The sequence below is a fragment of the Myotis daubentonii genome, chromosome 10 (assembly GCF_963259705.1).
Source record: "Myotis daubentonii chromosome 10, mMyoDau2.1, whole genome shotgun sequence".
Lineage (NCBI taxonomy): Eukaryota > Metazoa > Chordata > Mammalia > Chiroptera > Vespertilionidae > Myotis > Myotis daubentonii.
Window position 1 is genome coordinate 68,376,466 of NC_081849.1, and position 22,691 is coordinate 68,399,156.

At 38.8% G+C, this 22,691-nt stretch overlaps 1 protein-coding gene across 1 annotated transcript in view; it reads right to left on the bottom strand.

Moving 5' to 3' along the window:
- GNAI1 (G protein subunit alpha i1) overlaps nt 1–22,691 on the bottom strand; it is a 78,875-nt gene that overhangs the window by 23,805 nt on the left and 32,379 nt on the right. The window contains exons 2-3 of the mRNA XM_059712710.1: nt 3,339–3,381; nt 3,100–3,241 (exon numbers count right to left, since the gene is read on the bottom strand). Of these exons, the coding sequence (XP_059568693.1) occupies nt 3,100–3,241; nt 3,339–3,381 (185 nt within the window). The remainder of the gene's footprint in view (nt 1–3,099; nt 3,242–3,338; nt 3,382–22,691) is intronic.

Sequence of the window (22,691 nt, forward strand, 5' to 3'; positions counted from 1 at the left end):
GTAAACACTTGATGTTCATTATGTCATTACTGTTCACTACCTTCCAAAGTAGATGTTATTATTATTTCCATCTTATTATAATGAAACTAGAAGCCTGATGCACAGAAATTCGTGCAAGGGGATCAGCCCTTGTAGCCCCAGCTGCCGCCTAGGCCCTCGCAGCAGCCCCAGCTGCCTTGTGGCCCCACCCCCCACCCACTGGTCGAAGGTTGTCCAGGAAGGTCATTCTGCCATCCGGTCTAATTAGCATATTAGCTCTTTATTATATAGGATAATCTTATAGAGGTTAAAGATTTAATAAGTGACTGACCTAGGAAAGAAAACAATATATCAGTGGGGAAAAAGAATGCAGCCCAGAAACACAGACAATTTAATGCTAATGGTCACATTTTCAAGTCACTGAGAAATGGAGTATTTAATAAATGGTTGTAAGGCAAGAGATGATCAGATTATAACATACATTTAGATTATACAATCTCACATTTCCAGGTGGGTGAAGATATAAATTTAAAGAAATAAAACTGAACATTCTAGAAAAATAAGAGTAGTTTTCAAGTAATTTTAAGTTGAATATCTAACAAGACACAACATAGAAGTCAGAATCAATTGCAAAAGCAAAATTAAGAGTTCTGTAATAAGAAAAATACTATTAAAAAAAGGGAAAGAAATATATTGAGAAAAAATTGCAAAGTATAAAAAGGGTTAATATCCTTGATATTTCAAGAGACACAATGTGAGGAGGACAAGTAATTTAACAGAATTGAGTGAAGAACATTAAGAGGAGTGCATGAAAGAAAAAAAGATTTCTCACCTCACTAAAAATCGGGAAAACAAAAACTAAAAAAGAAAAAGAGAAATACTTTTCACTCATGAGATATTAAAAATTAAAATGCTGATAATATCTAAATTGGCCAGAGTGTGGTAGACACTGATGCACAATTTCTAGAAAAGACTATTCACGTTGCTTTTCTTCTAAAAGCAAATCTGAGGTACTTATCAAAATTAAAAATCTAGTTATCCTTCAACTCAACGATAATACTTCCAGGAATTAATTATTTAGAAATAGAAATATATTCACCCTTTGAATATATTGTTTCTTATTTTATAGAATGCACTTTCCCTATTTTTGTCTAGGAAATTTTCACACGTTTCATTACCAAGCTTCAAGGTCCCTTCCTCATGCCCAGGCCATGTTTAATTCATCCCTATTTCTTTGCACACTTCCAAGAGCCTTGAAGTTATGTGTAAGCTTATGTAGAAGCAAGTCAACAGAAGACAGAGTGAACTGATCAAAACAAAGTGGAAGCATGAACACATTTGCCTGAAGTGGTTAACAATAGCTATCATAAAACAGAACGGGCTGAGGGTGAACAGTGGCTAGGGTACAACTAGAGTCCAAAAGGAGTGGTGAGAGCAGTTACTCTCAGTCTTGAAACAAAGTCCAAGTTAAATTGTTTTTTCTTCTAAAAAGGCAGAAAATGGCAACATTCTTTGAGAGAAAAATAAGAAATAAAAAGACTTCATAAACAACTGCTTGCATTGACCCTTCATTACTTCTTGGAGGCCACAAAAGCTTGCTCTCTAATCACATGTAAGATATGAATGCAGAATACTGTATATGAGAATTTGATAAAAGGTTCAAATTACCATAATCAGAATTAGTGTAAAGTACAATTTATATAAATTCTTGACTATTATCTAAGGGTGGTTCCCTTCTGTGTAAGACTAAGAGCTCAAAAAGCATTTGATAAAAGTTACAGACTGAACGGATAGTAGATAAAGCAAAAAATGTCTGGATATGATCAAATCTTGTTTCAGAAATGACAATTTAGAAGAAAGTTATGAATTATTATTGAAAACAATCTTAAAATCTACTTGAAAATATTAATTCATTACACTAAGCTTTTAAATCTTTGTTTAAAAAGAGATAGTTAGAAAATTAATATGGCCTACTAACCTATAAAGAAATGCTAGGGTAACAAAAAAACACACAGATTTCATGGATTTATCTAATGCAGTGATGGCGAACCTATGACACGCGTGTCAGAGGTGACATGCAAACTCATTTTTTTTGGTTGATTTTTCTTTGTTAAATGGCATTTAAATATATAAAACAAATATCAAAAATATAAGTCTTTGTTTTACTATGGTTGCAAATATAAAAAAATTTCTATAGGTGGCATGGCACCAGAATTAAATTAGGGTTTTTCAAAATGCTGGCACGCCAAGCTCAAAAGGTTCACCATCACTGATCTAATGTGTATTTTCTAAGGTTGCCTTCATTCATTTTTTTCCCCTATTAAGTATAAATAGCCTCTATACAAAAAAATCTTCATACTATTAGTAGGGAGGTGGCATACACACGTTTGAATACATAAAAATACAAAGGAATTATAAAAATGTAGTCATAGCAATAATAATACATCTACTTTATACAAAAAAATTAAAAATTAAGCTGAAGATTCAGTTAACATTTTCTAGGAAGGTCCAGTTTTATACCAGTTATTAAAAAAAATATATCAGTGAAGAAAAAACTATACACAAAAAATGAAACTTGTCTCCTAAGGTCCTTGTCTTTAGCTCTGACATTCTGGTATGTGTTTCCTGATAGCCAGTTATTTTCCTATTCTAAAGACATGCAAGCTTTTATTCTGTTTTCATTATAAGAGATTAGATTGCTTTTTAGTCTGGGCACGAATACAAATAATTAGATCATTTCAGCATTCCAAATTATAAAAACAAATTTAGAAGAATGCCAGTGTACGCAGTTTACTAAACTCAGCAGTAATGACTAAAATTTGTTATGGAGATAGGGAGGAACCCAATATCACATGATATATAGAAAACATGGCAGCAGTTATTAAATTGTCCAAATCTTCTGATGGATAAGGAGAATATTCTAGCTATAAAGGGGAGATTACACACTCCGTATATTCTTATTTCATTCACTTCTAAAGCTTCTGACTTCACTCACCATCCTTTGATTCCTTTTATAAAATGGTACTGAGATACCTGATAAATCTGTTTTGTGGTATGGTATTGTGCCAGTTATTATTCTTTATACTCATCAGGCCTGCTCCGAAGAATTTAATAACTTACCGCCCGAGCTGAGTCACCGAAGTCTATCTTCAACCTCCCCATGGCTCTAATGATAGCAATAATTGACTGAATGGTGTTACTGTAGACCACTGCTTTGTACTGTTTACATTCTTCTTCCGAATAGCCAGCCTCATGGATAATTCTAATGAGACAAAGGGAAAAAGAAAACACTTACTTCCTTTGATGGAAGGGTACACTTTAACATAAAAATACAAATTCAATGTTTTAAATCTACTTACTTCATTTGCTTCACAATTGTACTTTTCCCAGATTCACCAGCACCTAAAAAAGGTAAAATTGTATAGAATAAGGCATTTCTAACTTCATCAGATGTATATCCAACTTTGTTTTTCTTTCTCTGTCTGTCTCTTAAGGTGGAATTTTATTTTATATCAAAACTATCTTTGTTGTTTTCCAAACACATAGACAAGTTCCCAAAAATAAGTCCCATCTGTTTATTACTTCATAATACTTAAATAAATAAAACGCAACTGAAAAAAATCCTTTTATTGTTATCCACATATATTCTTCAAAGAATTAAAAATTTCAATCTATAAATTAAAGCACTATAAATAAGTTTTATTCAAGATTTTCAGCTTCCCATTAAAACATGTTTTAACTGCCTGGCCAATAATCATAATTTAACCTTTGACTTTTGGGGTGTAGACGGCAGTGATGCCAAGAAGTCACATAAAAGTAATTTTAAAATATTATATATTAAAATAGCCACGTCTCATGCAGTGTATGTTCTACCACCATTATTATCACCAACATGATTTGCTGCACCAGGAGGCAATGGCTTATGCAAGGCAAAAAGGTCTCCCCCTGTTTTTCTATCTTCCTTGTCATCCAAGTGACAAGGGCCCCTTAGCCCATTCCAAACCTCTCCTTCACTCTCTACTAATGTAGGGTCTCCACACAATGTGAGTCCCTGCCAGTATGCCATCGTAATATAAAAATGTTACTAATGAAATGCCTTTATAAAGTAGTGCTCTCTTATCCTTCACACTTAACAGTAGCCATATCTTTACATAAATTAGATCAATTATTTGTCAGGCTTATCCTGATTGGTAGATACTGAGAACATCTGTGTATAGAACATAAATAAGATATTACAATTCTATTGTTTAGCTCTGTGATTTTAAACTGGTGTGCCCCAGCACACTGGTGAGCTGCAAGAATTTTTAAAACATGCAATACCTGACTATTTAGTCAGGGGCCCGGATCTCTTTCTCCTTAAACTGTCAAAAAAAAAAAATGACAATAGCTAACACAACAACAGCTGTCCAGTGTGAATGAATCAAAATTATACCCATTTTTTGTCAGATTGGCAAAAATATGTATTTTTTGTTGTGCCGCAGGATTTTAGAAATTAGTTTATGTACCATGAGATGAAAAGGGTTGAAAATCGCTGGTTTAGCTGCACATTATCTTTGGCCACAGCTACATATCATGAACATATTTATTGCCATTTGAGAGACAGGGCTCAGGATTTTCATTATCTGGGCTCTATTCCCATTTCTCCTAGCCATTCCTCCAGTGCTTTATGCTCCCAGCATTACTGAATACAACTTATAGTCCCAAGAACACCTACTGCTGATCATGCCACACATCTTCAAACAGTTTCCCTTAACAAAATGTGATTTGCTCTACTTCCTCTTGCCACCCTGGTGATCCTCTATCAACCATCACACTTATCTCCATCAACCTTTCCTGACCCGCTCCCCATGTGATCCCTGTTGCCTCTGACTTTGCACTTATTTCTATTTGAATTCTCAGCAGCTATCTTGTGTTAGACACACAATCGACCAGAAATGTAGTTGAACTTATTTAAGCTATTTATGTCTGATACAATTAGATGGCACACTTCTGGGCTTCCTTCTCTGTACCCCTCTCCCCCTCCAGCTACACACACACACACACACTGAATTATCAGAGGAATTTGAGAACAGGCCATAGTTAAATGTCCTATTTGAAATTCTTTGGAGGAAATATTGCTTAAATTTTACTTGTGATTTGATATTCAAATTATTTTCCCAAGATATCAGTACATTGAGTAGAAAAGCAGGAGCTGAATAAAGAATGAGGGCATTCTTCATTTCCAGATAGCTTTGAACCTTTCTGGGAGTCTGCCAATAAAAATAATTCCAAGATAAACAACCCATTATTTATTAATTAACAACAGTGTACTTGGTTCTGTGAAAAAGCACAATTGTAAGCATATGGCTCACACATTTCTCTAATTCGAGAGGTCCACCCAAGTATCGCACCCAGGCAGTTCCCAGCAGGGCTATCTTCAAGAAGGACTTGTGGGTTCCTAGGGCTCTGTAAACTGAGTCAGCAGGAGCCATGCTATAATGGAACCATCTAGATCCCAGTATCCATACACAAAGGGGATTCCATAGGCACAGGCACAGTGAGCTTCACTGAACAACCAGCCACCCATTCTGTCAGTGAAACAACGCAACAATTCAAATGGCCAGAGAAGGGCTTACTACCTGAGATAGGCTAGTAGGGTCTGAGAACCACTCAAGGAGAAACATCAGAAATAGTAAAGAACATAATCATTACCAGTCAAACTACATATAACACAGGTAAAAATTTTTAAATCTTCATGAGAAAAAAAATTTTTCCTGGTGTTAGACATTATCTTAAATTCTAATTCACTGCACATCTCTGAAAATAACTGGTGGCATGAGACAGTTTACTTTGCAAGAGCATCTTCTAGTCAAAGGCTTGCGGCTCAAAAAAAATCCTGATACCTGTTTAACATTAAAGTAGGGGGATGGCTTTCTTGTTAATTGAATTTCTACTTAATTTCTTGCTAGTAGCAAGTACTCTTTGTGGAATACGTGTCCTACAGGCAGAAGTGCCAAAAAAAAAAAATATCTTTCAAAGCTTAGCAATTTATGTAACTAGATTTCAATTCTCACTTCTATGCAGAGCCCTAGTAGGAAAATTACAAATGCTGCACAGTTATGGTTCCAACATTCTAAATACTGGCATTCTTTCAACCTAGCATAGAGGGACAGTTAGTTAAAGGTTGTTCTCAAGTCCACACAGTCATGTTTGAGAAACTGGCAGAAAGCAATCTGTAAAAACAAAAATAACCCCTCAAAGTTAGTGGAGGGGCAAGAAAGAAAAGGGTAAATTTTCCTAACAATACTCAGCTAGGCGGCTATTGCTTTTCACCTAAATCCAGGTGGGTTTAAAAGGTTGGGAGCACCCTTCTTTTAAGAAGAAACAAGGGCTATATAACATGTATTGGTCAGGAAAGATCGAAGTGTGTGACCGCTGCAGTCACTAGGTCAGGCTGGTCAAGGTAACCATGTGGCCTGTAAAGTAACTGTCAACAAGGTGGTTGGTCACTGAACTGAGAGAGACTTTAGAAGAGTAGGAAGGGAGACTGTAACTCCCAAGGAGCCAAGAATGTATGCAGTGTGGTTGGTCATGTTTGGCCAGTAACTATAAAGACAAAGGTGGAAAAAAAAAAAAAAGAAGACAAAGGTGAGATCATTAAGTGGTCCCTCAGGCTTCTCTCTAAGGAGGAAGTGACTGATGGAAAACTGCACCTCTGAGAGCAAATATTGAGCACAGCAGGTGCACAAAGTGGAGCTCAGCATTGATGCTAAGGCACCACAGCGATGGTGAAAGGACAAAGGAGCATGCCTCAGTAACACAGACGGAACTCCTCTGCAGTTAGGGGGGTGTGAGGCAGCTATTAAAATGCTAATCTACTTTTTAAGAAATCGTACTTTTTGATGTAGAAGGAACAAATTAAAATTTTTTACATTCAATTTAAACTAAATTGCAATTACATCCAAATTACAAATGCATTTGAAGTCACTTCTATTTATCATAGTGCTACTATAGGATTAATAAAATCAAGGTCCTAATATTTAAGATAGAAGCAAAGAAAGTGAGAGTAAGGGCAAATATAAATTAAAAACAAGAGGCTTAATTATCCCTATTTAAAGAAAAAGATTTCCCTCCCCTCCTTTTTCTTAGAGCATTTATTTTAGAAACATTATAAGTACTTTCTCCTCTTTCAAATGTATGTATGTGTGTGTGTGAATATATATACACATACATATATGCCCATATATGTACGGATACTTTTGAAAACTAAGTAGGCCTTTCTTAAAATCAGATTTACGATCCAGAATGTCTTTCTCTAGGACCCGAGAGCCATTTCTTTGAAATGTAAACATTAAGAGAGGAGATGGTGCCCCACCTTCCCGTTTATGTGGGAAGGTAGGATCCTAATTTGGGTAGGTACCTCCTCCAAGCTGCAAAACTGTCATAAAGTTATGAGAAGTTTGTTTCTCCTCTAGATAAGGCCAATTATCTGACACAGATGGTCTCCCCAATTAACAGGTCAAGTTAGGAGGAACTATAAGGTGTGGCAAAAGGTGTTGTCCAGCCTCTTATTTAAGGACCTGTTACCCTTTATTTGGAAAACATGTATGCAATCGGTTGCATCACCTTGGCTATATAAGGGGATGAGATTCTTTTGTCCCAGAAATCTTTAGTGACTACCTGAGATGCACACCACACTCGGGGTCAATGCTTATTCAATGATAAAAGTGTTTTCTTTCTCTACTACTTTTGTGAAAAGAATTCTTGGGTTGGGAGATTTTGCTTCTAGTTCTAATTCCCTAACAGGGGTAAGAATCTAAATGATTAAATTTAAGTATGAAAAGCTCTGAACTTATAGTTAAATGAATATACAGGGTGGGGCAAAAACAGGTTTATAGTTGTGAGTAGGTGAAACCGAGCTCATTCTGGTATTATTTATTATTGTATTTTCCAGATAAGCAACTGCAAACCTACTTTTGCCCCATCCTCTATTAATTATTTACTAGTCAAAAATCATAGAAAAGACATGAGAACAAATAAACTTGAGTTTTAGACAAAGTAATGTATGGTTCCTTAAGGAAGGAGAACATTCTCCGCCTGAAATTATTTTCATAGATTCATGTAACTATCATTGGGAGCAAAATTCCTCATGTTTATAAGATCTACGTAAACTATACAACAAAACATTTTTCTAAATTGACATGTACATATTTTTAAGACATTTCTGACATTCTGGAATGTAACAATAAGCTGATGACTGTAAATATCAGAATCCGTATCGTCCAAATTCCCCACTCTCTCCAATCTTAATTTCTCATAAAACAGCTACCGCCTGAGTCATTTATGCCTGCGATAGGTATCATGCTATCAGACAGAGCAAAAATAGATGCACCCTCAAGGCTACTCTAAAAAGACAGGACAAAACAATGAACTGTGGGCCCTTTCCTGGCAGCCCAAAGAGACCACGCACATCAGCTAACTGAACTGAGAAATCAGTGTGTCTACAAGTCAAGTCTGCAGATTCACAAGGTGAGAGCGAGGAAGGATGAAGGACTGAATGCCACAAGCGTATTATTGGAGATCTACAAGTTTTCTGTAAGAATTATTCATTGTTTTAATTTGTATAATTATAAATAATTTATGAAATTCTGAGTCACTTAAATGAATCTATATGGCTGAACAGAGCCATATAATTTCAGGGTCTGAAACTGAACAGAGCCATACAATTTCAGGCTCTATATTTGAATTTGTATTTATAGGTGCCTAAGACACAAAGTACTAGATATTGTACCTTGCTTAGGGCCCCATCCATCCACCACTCTATCTGGTTTGGGTGTCAATCACTAAACCCCTAACCACCAAGGAAGGGGCCATCTGTTTGTTTCTAGCTGGCCAATCAGAGTTTCTATGTCATAGAGACTAAGATTCTTCATGCTTATAGATGTTATATAAAGCAACATTTTTCATATTTATATATCTATAATAATAAAAGTGTAATATGCAAACTGACCAAATGACCGAACAACGGAACGACCTTTTGGATAACCACGCTATGACACACACTGGCGCCAGGCCAGCCAAGTTGGGTGCGATCCAATTGGTCAGGGGGCCCTGCCATTGCCCCATGATCGCCCCACAGAGGGAGGCCCAGGCCATCCTCTACAGGGTGGTCGAGGGGAATTGGGGGGCTCCTTGATCGATTGCCCCGCAGAGGGAGTCCCAGGTCACCGGCCGGCGGGGCAATCGATCGGGGATGGGGAGGGCTCCACAATTGTCCCAAAGAGGGAAGCCCAGGCCACCCGGCTGATGGCTTTGCGGCAGGTGTGTGGGGCCAACCAACGATCACCCCACAGAGGGCGGCACAGGCCAGCCAAGCGATCACACCCCACACCTGTCACCCACAGAGGGAGGCAACTGGTGGTGGGGTAGGGGGGGCAGCGCCGCACAGATTGCAAGCAGTGGCAGCGGCAGGACAGGGCCAGCTGCCGGCAGCCGGGGGAAGGAAAGCCCGATAGGCCCTGATCACCAGCCAGGCCTAGGTACCCTACCCCGAGGGTCCCGGATTCCAAGAGGGCACAGGCTGGGCTGAGGAACACCTCCCCACGTCCCTGCACGAATTTTGTGCACCAGGCCTCTAGTATATGTATAAAAATATATAAAACTTACAAAATAATCACTTTGGATATAGTGATTTCCCACCCCCACCTACCTCACCCAAAAAATGAGATCTAGGCACCAATCAGGTACCTTTCCTGGCCTTTTGTGTGAAAGGTATCGAGAAAAATCTCAGCACTAAAAGGATGATGTATAATGTGGGCTGTAGAAGCCATTTCCCATGATCACATCACAGAATATACTGTTTAAGGAAGGAGCCCAAACAGGGAAGCAGCACTGAGAATGAGAGGACCCTAGGATGAGAGCAGCCTGACCACACACCTGAACCTTTAGAGGAAGTCATACTTAGGGAAAGCATTACAGCTTTCCACCCAGAATGGAACACTCTGGAGCATTGGAGGGGGCACAAGCATACACCAGGACTGACTTGGGCAAAGCAGGAAATATGTCTCACTCTTCATAACTGAAGACAATGTCACCCTGATTTCCAAGCTAGGAGAGCCAGTTAAAGTTTGCTTTCTGTGACACAGATCCAAAAAGTTTGGACTAACCTTGTGCCAAGTAATATTACTTTAATTATCTTGAGCTAATGAGGGAAAAACAAAAGTTAATGATGCATTTGAGCCAAGTGATGGTCAAATGATAATCACTGTAGGCTTTACAAAAGAAAGTTATAGAAGTGTAGATAGAGAAAAAATGTGGAAAATTATTCATTACACTGTGAAAGAGATATGCTAAATCCAAAAAATCATATTGCAAATATAATTTATTGTAGTTAATGTATCACTATCATATTATATTAATTTTACTTTTAAATTTATATATATATATATATATATATTTGTATATATTTGTATATATTTACATATACATGGTGGGGCAAAAGTAGATTTACAGTTGTTTCTATGGAAAATAATACAATAATCAAGGAATACATTAATGAATAACAATACAAGAATAAACTGTTTCCCATACTCACAAGTGTAAATCTACTTTTGCCCCACCCTGTAAACTCATAAACTTGTTTTGTTTTATAGTTTACACAGATCCTATAAACATGAGAAATTTTTCTCCCAGCGACAGTTACATGCGTTTATGAAAATAATTGGAGCCACACAGGCAGAGAATGTTCTCCTTCACTAGGGAACCACATATTGCTTTGTCTAAGACTCAAGTTTATTCTCATGCCTTTTGTTCAGTTATTTAAAATTTATGACCAAGTAAGTCATTAATTTATATGCAAACTTTTTCAACTTTTCCTATGTCAACTTGCCATTTTCCCTGGGTCTCTCTCACGCTTCTGAACATGTGTGGGCAGAGGCACTGCCTTTTGTTCCCATCATCTTTTCAAGGATGTTTCAATAGAGAACAAACAGTCCTGGAAGACAATGTCTCCCCTCGCTCTGGAGCACAGGGCAGGTCTGTTTACTGTCCAGTATATAAAGATAATGTGTCCTCTGGGACAAAGGTCAGGCGGGCTTACTGCACATTATGAAAAAATACATTGGGGATCCCTCAGTTCAGGGTTCCTCTACTGCAACATTACCCGCTGCTTGTATAGCCATCACCTGGCTCTCTTTCTCTTGTCCTTCGGGAATTGGGCTTGGGGAAATCACCATAATAAATGCTGATTTTCTAGCAACTGCAATTGTTGTAATAAAATCCCTTTTGTCTCTGACCCAGAAAGAAGTCTCTTGTCCTCTGCTAGCAACCATGAAAGTGTTATAGGCTAACTTGTTAGCTTGTAAGTAGGGTAAAGCCTCAGACACTGAACATGCTGTTCTGCTCAATTTATACTTAATTCCCAAACTTCTGGTGACTAAGGGCACTTCCAGCCATTGTCTCTATACCTGTACCCAATCTTTTTGTTGTTGTTAATCCTCACCCGAGGATATTTTTTCCATTGATTTTTAGAGAAGAGTGGAAAGGAGGGTGAAGGAGGAAAGGGTAGAGGACGAGAAGGAGGAAAAGAAGAGGGAGAGGGAGAGGGAGAGGGAGAGGGAGAGGGAGAGGGAGAGGGAGAGGGAGAGGGAGAGGGAGAGGGAGAGGGAGAGGGAGAGGGAGAGGGAGAGGGAGAGGGAGAGGGAGAGAGACATTGATAAGAGAGAGACACATCAATTGGTTGCCCCTTGCATGTGCCCGACCGGGGGGCGGGAATCAAACCTGCAACCCAGATACACACCCTTGACCTGGAATCAAACCTGCAACCCAGGTACATACCCTTGACCTGGAATCAAACCTGCAATCCTTCGGTCTACCAGTTGACACTGAGTCTAATCACTAAGTAAAACCACCAGTGCTATACCCAATCTTTTTATTTCTTCCCACAAATGTCAACTCAAATAGGTTTGTCCAATAAATCCAAAGAAAAAGAACAGTGGTTCTCAAAGTATGATCTAAGGACCAACTGTATCAGCAACACTTAAGAAATGTACATTATCAGGCCCCGCTCAGAGTTCACTGAGTAAGAAACACTGGGAGTGGGCCCAGCAATCTGCGCTTTAACAATCCCTCCAGGTGATTCTGATGCAAGCCAGAGAATGAGAACCACTGAGGTAGAAGAAAACTCAAATAATCATAGTCACTTAGCTGTTGATTAGCTATAAAAACAATATATTACTTTTATAAAATAAATTTCCTCTTCTCTCAAAAAAAGTGAGACAGGTAACATTGTTTTCCATTACTACAAATAGTTTATTAAAAGGCAGCTGGATTCTCATATCTACTTCCCCATTTAATATGGTGCAATATATTACTTTGGCTGAAGTATATAAAGAAAATCCATTTTCATATAATTATGTAGTTAGGATAAGAAGAACCATATCATTAGCATTTACAGATAAGTGTGGATAGCTTACACCAAAATTTGAATAGGAGAGTTTAAAGTTTGGTTATAATGCATTTCTATGAAGTTTTCATACTTTGACACTTTAAAATCCATTGATCTATTCTGTACTTGGAATGGATCTTGGAACCATGTATGATATGGAAATTAGTTTACTGAGTCATGCAGAATTGAATGTTAATGTAATTTCAATATACCAAAACAAACAAACAAACAAGCAAAAAACACAAAAAAAACCCTACCTTTTAATATTACCCATAATTTCACCAGGAAAGGCCTTAGGTCTTGGGAGATGTCAAGCTCCCAGTGGTAGGGACAAGTTTTTTAAACTTTATTTATTCAATTTTTGTGTGCAAAAGCTCACATTTTATTATTGGCAACAAATACTGTTAGCTGTTTTCCTTGACATGACAGACTAACTCTGCCAAATTCACAAGTTCAACTAACCATAATGTATCTATCAGTCATTCTTTCAAGTAAATATGGTATTCCAAGAAAAGGGCAACCAGTTCAATTCACAACGCAATCACACATAGCTTTGTCTCAGATTAAGCAGCATACTTCAACATACAGAGGTACTTCGGATGTGCTTCTCATTTGGTCACACGGAATATTAAAGAGTTGTGTACCTAATGATCCAGATTTAATGAAAATAATGACTTTTAGAAATTCATCATTTTTTTTAAAATCACAAGTGCATAGTAGCAAAGAATACCATGAGTACTAGAACAATTGGGTGCTATTGACTTGACCCAGTAGTACTTTGGTACCATTAGAGGGAATAGCAACAGGATAGAAAAGCCAAACATCTTTCTATTATGAACATGGTCTCAGGGCCTCCAGGGTCTATGGGTCACACCCAGAACAACTGATGTCACATCTTCCTCACCCACTGGACTACAAGCTATGAGAGAAGAGAGCTCTTGATTTTTATCACCATGATTTCCCCAAAGCTTACTCCTGGCACCTAGCAGGAGAGCGAGCAATAAACATTTATTCACTGGCTGGAAGACAGAAAGGGAGGAAGGGAGGAACAGAGGGTCATGAAGAAAGTAAAAGAAAATGTAAGTGAATATTTATATGAACTGTTAGAAGACCATGAGAAATAAGAAAAAGTGTGGTGAAATCTTGTGACTGCCCATAAAACTGGTTCTCTCCTTCTATTGTAATACGAGCAGCGCCTGGGAACATGGTAACTAGTGACTATATTTCTTATCCTCCCTTGCTGCTAAGTGTAAGGCACATCACCACATTTCTCATCAAGCCGCGTGTGTGTAAAAAGGAAAAGCAGCCTTGGATTCTCTCTCTCCTGATCTTCGTATGAACTGGAAAACAGGTGTGCCTGAGGTCCCGTTCCAACAGCACCCGGGGGCGGGGGACACTGAGAAGGCAGAATGCCCCCGCGAGGCACAGCACCCAGCACTGTTTCGCCGGAGATGTGTTACATGGGAGAAATAAGCAGCTGTCTTCTTTAGGCCACGGTCAGCTTCGATTTCTTTGACACAGAGCTTGGCTTTATGCTGACATTTTTAAATGTCGTCTAGGTTTAAATATACAAATATATAAATTAGATATATAAAGAAAACAAACAAAAACCGCCAAAACCTACATATGTTTTTTAAAATCACCATAAATAAAGTGGAAAGGCAAACTACAAAAGAGGGAAAAATATTAGTAATTAATGAGTATCAAAGTGTAGATTTCCTTAACTCATCATGAATTAACATTAATTGACAAGAAAAATACTAATATTCTAAATGGCAAGACACAAAGGTAATTTATAGCGAAAAAGTAAACATATGTAGTATTTTTAAACTGCGTATGTAAATACAGTTGTTGCTCCGTATCCACGAAGGATTGGTTCCAGGACCCCACCTCAGACACCAAAATCCGAGGATGCTCAAGCCTCCTATATAAAATGGCACAGTATTTCCATCTGGCCTATATTTGCACACAGCTGCAGCAGGCGGTGCCTACACATCCCTTCACTCACATGGATTCAGCACATTGCTCAGGGCATACATGGCAAATCCAAGTGTTGCTCTCTAGAACTTTCTGGAATTTTTTAAATTTTCAAATATATGATCCACAGTTGGCTGAATTCATGAATGTGAAACCTGCAGATATTAAGGACTATATACATATATGCAAAAAAAGGAAATATGAAATATATTGGGGAAAAAAGTGTTTATATGTGAGTAATGCCATTTTTCACAAACAGTTCTGTAATTTCCAACTTTTAAAATTCTACATAAGTTTTATTCAAAATTATACAATTTATTTAGAAACCTTTGGTCAGATCTCTCCCATGATTAAAGTTAAATAAAATCATCTTCTTTACTCTTGTTTGCTTCAACACATGTTCCCATCTCATTACTCATGCACATAAATGTCATATTCTACTCACAGCTAATTTCTTTTACTTCCCAAAATCTCATGATCATTCTTGCCTAATTCCTTCTCCTTAGTTTCTCCCAAGTGGAGCCCGTTATCAACATGGGCACTAAAAAGGATCATGGCATGTTTAGGCAGGAGAGCTTGTGGGGTTCAGCTTTCCTAACCAAGGCACCTCCAGTTTTCAGTATAGAAACTGATTTGGCAAACACTGGGTCTGCTACTTGGCCCAATATAGCAAGTGGGACAACCACCAAAGCCATAAGCTTACAGAGACCTGGGTAGTAAGAGATTCCGAGATCTGCACTTAGAAGCAGCTCAAGCAGGCTAGCTCTAAGCAAGTCATGAGTTGTAGAAGCACAGACATCAACTGTGATGCCAGGAGCACCCCGGTGAGAGCCATCACCTCCGGACCTGAGAAGGCAGGGCACATCAAATCTAAGGCTCTAGACCAGGGGTCCTCAAACTATGGCCCGCGGGCCACATGCAAATACAAATATTGTATTTGTTCCCGTTTTGTTTTTTTACTTCAAAATAAGATATGTGCAGTGTGCATAGGAATTTGTTCATAGTTTTTTTTTTAAACTATAGTCCGGCCCTCCAACGGTCTGAAGGACAGTGAACTGGCCTCCTGTTTAAAAAGTTTGAGGACCCCTGCTCTAGACTTTGTCATGGCTACAATGAGTTCAAGTTAAGTCATTCTCCCCTCCCTTCTACTATCCCCCTGTCTACTGCACCAATTAGGGAAAACAGCAGTAGGAAAGGATGGCAAATGAAACATATTTCTCTGAATACTACATAAATGGACTGTTTACATGGTGATGCTGGACGAAGGTTTTAGCAATATTTTTTTAATTTAGAACATTTTGTAATTTTCCCTACTCAGCAGGTAGGGGCTCAGCGGGAGGTAGGTTAATTTTAGGCTAAGCTAAAATAAAAATAGTGTGAAGTAACTCGTAATCCTCATGGTTAATACATAAGCAATGGTTTATCAGCATATCTTGAAAGAGACATGGATATTATACTTTCCCTCTCAGGCATCCCAAATTTTACTTACTATTTCCATCGCCTGCTCTGAGAAATTATTAAACCAGACTTGGATGACTATGTGTTTCAGATGCGATGTCAGCTAATGTTACTCTCTCACCACTTTCAATATTTCCCTTCAGTAAGTAATCCAATGCACATACAGGAAATCTCACTTTAACATCAACAACTGGTTCTGTGACTTTAAATGAAAGGATGTATAATGAACCAATTTGGCCACTGGCTGATCGATATATACATAAACAAGAGTTAAGTTCCTCTGGCATCTCATCAATGTCATAACAAATGACTCTGAAGGGAATGACGCTATTCGAGGACCTGCTGTACTACCACCTCCTTTGTCTACTTTCACCAATTCGTATTAAATCAATTCTGTGTGATGCCTTACTTTTGGCATGCACACACGTACCTTAAAGTTAGGATTCTGGTTCAGGCAACAGAAGTGATTTAAACAAGAGAGAATAAATGCCATCTCTCTCACACAGCAGTCCAAGTGTGAGCAGTTCAGGGCTCAGGGTCAGCGTGATAACAACAGACCCTTTTTCCAAGCCCCTTTTATCTTGTTGCTCTGCCATCTTCATGACAAGGCTTCCAACTCCGGTGTAGATACCTATTCATGATCCCACCTGTACGTGAACCTTGCCGTCAGTGGGAAAAGGAGTAAGTCGGGAAGTGGAGGAATGTGCCGTCCCTTCAAGGCTACACCCCAAAAGTTGTAACCATCATCTCCACGCATATCCCCATGACCAGAATCTAGCCGCCTGGCCTCACTTGGCTACCAGTAAAGCTCAGAAATACGGTCACCAGCTGTGTGGCTATGTGTCCAGAAAACAGATGTCAAGAGACACTGGGCACTGGGGTATAACCAGAAGCCTCTGCCTATTCTTTTCTTTCCCTTGCTGTCAATTCCACCTTTAAATTTTTTAAAATAAAATATTATGCCAGTCAACAGAGACAAAATAAGAGTTGGCTTTATGTTTTGTTATTTACTTATTTTCTTTCTTTCTTTCTCCCCAAAACTATGTTGGATGCCTTGGAGAAACTCAATAAAGCAATCTGCTAAAAAAAAAAAAAAAGCTATGGAATTAGGTGTGAGACATTGTTTAGAGAGGGGGAAATTTTTAACATTTGGAAGAATCCTTCATTCATAATTCATTTATAGGTTTCTTTAAATTTTCTCTTGAAAAAAAGAGAAACTGGAAACAAAGGGCCCATTTTGAACATGCAAAAAAAGGCAACTATGAACTAGTGAATCAAACTAAAAAAAATAAGAGGCCATAATCCTGTACCAAAAGAATGCTGAATAAAAGTATACTTATATATGACAGGTAAATTCTGATCCCATCAGTAGAGAGGAAACTTCCCCCTCCACATGAGCATCTTCAAAACATATTCAATCTCCCAATTTTTATACTCCTTCCAAAACTATTTTCCAAAATGCTTAAATGTGTCAACTCTTTATTGCAAACTTTTTAGCATGGCATTCCAAGGATTCTAGGATTTGGACCCAAATGCCTTTTATCTCAACCCTTTTACATACCTGCAACCACTCTCTAGCCACATAAGTCTTCAAAACTATCTATCAAACCCACACAGCCGGAATTCTAGCATTTTTGTGTCAACAATTATGTTAGGCAATCAGGTCAAAGTTAAGTGCGGCATGGGTCCTGATTCTGGGAAGCAGTAGCCAAAAATATGAGGAGACAGTCAAGGAAATGAACAATCACAGCGTTTTTTTTCTTGCATACAAAAAAAAATATGTATGAAGTAGCCACTGTATGGAAAGCACAACACTTACACATTGAGGATGAGTGAATGGGAGTAAGAGCTGTGCTTCCTGGGGGAGGAATAGGTGGCAGGAAACACTTCAGATTGGGTGGTAAGAAAGTAATGAATACATGCAACATCTGCTACTTAAAATAGCAACACCTGCTACTACTGTATCTTAAAAAATGTTCAAGAACTACAGCCCTGTTATACTTTCAATTGGTCCACTAAACTAACATCTGAAATCCCTCTTGAATCACTCTTCTAGGAAGGACACCGATCAATGGGATTATGTCCAGAAAGGTGGCATCGAGGACTATTAACTACCATACTTCATTTGAAGAAAGGCTGAGGAAGGGAGGAATGTTAGTGAAAGAAAAGACTAAGAGGAAAAAGGATGCCTAATAAGTAGCTGAAGAGCCCTCACATGGGAAGAAAGGTTACCCTGTGTGACACTCAAGGTTGAATTAAGATCAATAACAATTACACAGAAGCAAATGTGGCTCAATAAGAGGAAAAATCGGTTAATAATATGATGCCAACATCTATAAAACATTATCATCTGTCAATAGGATGTTATTTCCCCAGTCCTCAATTGTAGCAGGCATATAGTTTCGCTAGATGTCATTTTACGACATATATTAGTTAAAAAGAAATGGGGCAAATCCCCATTTCCCATAGTTAACAATATTTTACATACAATTAACATTTTGTTAAGATTAGGTCTCAGGTGTTCTGACAAATAATAAATGGCGGGGGGGGGGGGGGGTTGGAGGAAGGGAGGGGAAAAAGGAAGGGAGAAAGGAAATGGAGCAATTACAGAACTCTGGATTATGCTACTAAAAATCATTAACTTATCTGTACTATCCTGATGCATGCAGTTGTGTTAAACAATTATAAAAAAAAAAACCAACTACATTGAATTCATACATTCTATTCTGCCCATAGGCAGTTTCTGCACAGGGTCAAAGTCCCATGGAGATCAATGCATGACAGGCCTTCACTGTTTTTTTCATCAGCTCTGTTCATCAAAGAAGAGTGAGTCCAAAAATGATAAATAATGGGGCAGCTTTATCTAATACAGAAGTCCAATGAGTTTATACCTACCGGATAGGTGGTGTTATGAGACAGTAATATATTTCACCTATAGTGGGATTCTAGTACCAGCAAAATATTCCCTCAGAAGAAACTGATAGCCTGTAGGTCTTTAGACTTACAAAAGTTAAAAGCTCCTTAGCCATTTTAGACTTCATAAAAGAGCAAAGAGAGTGACTGCTATGGCAGGTGGATGGAAAAAGCCATCCCAAGTGCCAGATACAGGACGTGGTATCTTCCTAACACTGTCATCTCTCAAGTCATGATTCTTGCTCCCTATTTTAAATCCAGGATATTTTTCAAGAGAAAAAAATGTTATTTTTAAATTCTGACAAATAGTGAAAATAAAAATTTTAAAAATCAGGCAAAGAACTATGAAAAGAAGATAATGAGAAAACTATTATTTAAAATATTTAAAATAGGTAAGATGAAACCAACAAACTACTGATGAGATAGAACAGCAAGAATAAAGAAACAAAAATAGAGCACAAGAACTGGCAATAGAGGAGCTACACAACCCTGTAAACATAAAAATAAAATAGTAAATCTCACTATTTTTTTAAAAAAGTAATAAAATTGTTTCAGCCAAACCAGTATGGTAAATTGTAAGAATGGTGTGGGGGTGTGAGTGCACTGGCATACTGCTACTGAGAGTAGAACTGTTCCAGCCTCTCAGAGGGCAACAGAAAATATACTTCAAAAGGCTTGAACAATACTTTAAATCCAAAAGCTATGATTTTTAAAGATATCTGTCCTGAAACATTTATGCATTTAACAATACAAAAACAAATTATGATATGGCCATATGAATATACTTTAAATGAACATTAAAACTATGATGGTTCTGCATGAATAGACATAGAACATGCACAGCATACATTATGTGAAAAAAAAAAAAGCAGGCTAGAAAAGCGTATGGACAGATTACGTATGAATATACACATATACAATCAACCAGTATCTGGAAGGATATACACCAAATTGTTACTATTCTGTGAAGTTTGGATTATGAGTGTTTTTAATTTTCAAATTATATATGTTTTTGGTAAATTATTTTTATAACTAGAGGCCCGATGCACGAAGATTCATGCAAGAATGGGCCTTCCTTCCCCTGGCTTCTAGCACCACCTTCGCTCTAGCCAGAGCCTCCTTTCTGCCTTCGCTCTGGCTTGGAGCCTCCTTTCTGCCTTCTCATGCTGCCCAGAGTCCCTGAGCAGCTGAGGCGGTGCTAATGCCTGCGTCCTGCCACCCCCAACACCTGTGTATGCAAATTAACACACCATCTTTGTTGGGTTAATTTGCATGCTCACTCCTGATTGGCTGGTGGGCATCACGAAGGTACAGTCAATTTGCATCTTTCTCTTGTATTTATTTTTATAATAATCAAATATTGTATAATAAAAATAATCTTACAATGGAAACCAAGTAAATAAAATGTCAAGGGGCAAGTGCAAAAAGAGATCAGCTATATGATGATTAAAAAATAAGAAAGATTTAAAAGAGGAAAAGGCTAAAATAATTGCAAAAAAATCATTAAAAAAATAAAATGTACACATATTTAAGAATGCTGTAAAAGACAAATTAGAAAATAAATATTTTTAAAAGAAAATACTAGCAAATTAGATATCCACATGCAAAAGAAAGACGTTGGACTCTTTCCTTATACCATATATAGAAATTAACTCAAAATGCATCAACGGCCTAAACATAAGGGATAAAGCTATGAAACCCTTAGAAGAAAACACAGGGGGGAAGCACTTAGTGGCAGGCTGCAGCCTAGCTGGAGGCTACGTGTCCTTGCTCCTAGCCAGGGAACGGATTAACAGCTGAACTATAGTGCAATCAACTTGGAAAACCAAGTGAAGTGTATCTGATTGGAAATGTTGTATCTGGGGAGCACGGAAGAATCCCCGGGAGGCTGGTGAGTGGAGCAGAGTAGAGGAAAGGGAGAACGCCCCTGGAGCAGGTAAGGCCACATAGAGGCCTGAGGGATATCACAGTCCAAAGCTCTCCCCCTCGGGGAGTGTGGGTCCTCAACCGCACGCAGGGATCCCAAACCCAGAGCAGCAGAGACAGGAAGAAGAGCCCAGGTGGCATTGGTTAGAGAGAACCAGTGGGATTCTGTCTGCCTGGGAAGTTCATTTTGGTCTCCAACTGCTGGAGAAGCTGTGCTGCTGTGTTTGGGTCCAGCAGAGGAGTCTGCGGGCTGCACCCAGCAGTGACTTTGAGGGACCCTCTATTTTCTTGAAAGATACTGTGCAGAGCCCCAGTCAGCGACTAAACTGTTTGGCTTGAGGAAAGAGGAAAGGCTGCACCTACACTGAGTGCAGTGTCGGAACTCCTCTCCCACCTGTGGAGCCGCCTGGCCTGCCTCTTCCTGCAGGGTTGGCAGCATGGGGGAGTGGCGCAGGTCTGGGATTTCTGGCTCCCAATGCAGAGTTCGGAGCTCCAGTGGAGCTGGGAATTTTGGCCCCCACTTTGCCGAGACCCCCTGCATGGAGAGATCAGAGTCCTGAGCAGGGCTGACTTTCTACCCCTGATGCCATGCACAGCTGGCATTTTTAACAGAATCCCCAAGGAGGCCTCTGTTGGGGAAACAAGCAGGCGAGTGCTGAGCTCTGTGACTGCACTGTGGGAGGCTAATCTGAGCTTCCTGCGAATTTCACCAGGCAGCCCCAGGCAGGAGGAGTAGAGCCCCTTCCCCACTTCTGAAGGCTGCAGGCACCCCACTCCCCTAACAAGAGTCTGTTTGGATCATTCTTGTAAAGTCCCAGATTACCCTGCTGGGTGCAGTTCTGTGGAGGATGATAAAGCAGCTCAGAGCGGGACATTCAAAGTGTGAGGCCCTCAGAGGCTATTGTCTGGGACTGGGAAGAAGTACTTAGCCACCTGCTGCAAACAACATCCTCAACTGGAGACTTCTGCTCTATCCTCCTGAGCCCAGGGCGACTGAACCTGCTCCAGCAGAGGAGACTGCGGGCTGCACCCAACCTGAACCTGCAGCAAGCCCCCAAAAGGGGAGACAAAGAAACAGGCCCCCAGTGAAAGAACAGGAGGAATCTCCATAAAAACAGCTAAATGAAATGGAGAAAGGCAATTTATCAGATAGAGTTCAAAGTAATGGTTATAAGGATGCTCAAGGAACTTAGTGAGAAGAGCAACAGCATGAAGAAGGTTATAGAAACCATGAAAAATAATCAGTCCGAAATGAAGAATGCTATATCTGAAGAGCAGAGTACACTGGAAGGAACAGCCCATAGGCCTGACAAAGCAAAGGATTGAATCAGTAAATTGGAAGACAAGATAGAAAAAAAAATCACTCAGAGCAGCAAAAAGAAAATAATAACTAAAAAGCAGGAGGACTGTTTAAGGGGACGCTGGGACAACATAAATCATAACAACATTGGCATCATAGGGGTTCCAAAAAGAGAAGAAAGTGAGCAAGGGATAGAGAACCTGTTTCAAGAAATAATGACAGAAAACTTCCCTAGCCTGGTGAAAGGAAAATGTCACATGAGGTCAGGAAGCACAGAAAGTTCCACACAAAGACACATCATAATTAAAATGGCCAATATTAAAGACAAAGAGAGAATCTTAAAGGCAGCAAGAGAGAAATAGTTATCTGCAAGGGAGTTCCCATAGGCTGTCAGATGATTTCTCAACAGAAAGACTTGATGCCCGAAAGGATTGGCATGAAGTATTCAAAGTACAGAAAAGCAAGAACCTGCATACAAAACTGCTCTATTGTGCAACGGTTTCATGTCATAGCAAAGGCAAAATAAAGAGCTTCCCAGACAAAAGAAGACTAAAGGAGTTCATTACCATCAAACCAGCATTCCAGAAATGCTAAAGGGATTGCTTTAAGAAGAAAAAGGGAGAGAGAGGGGAATATAAGCATAAAGAAAAAAGGCAATAAATAAGTACCTATCAATAATCATCTTAAATGTAAATGGATTAAATGCTCCAATCA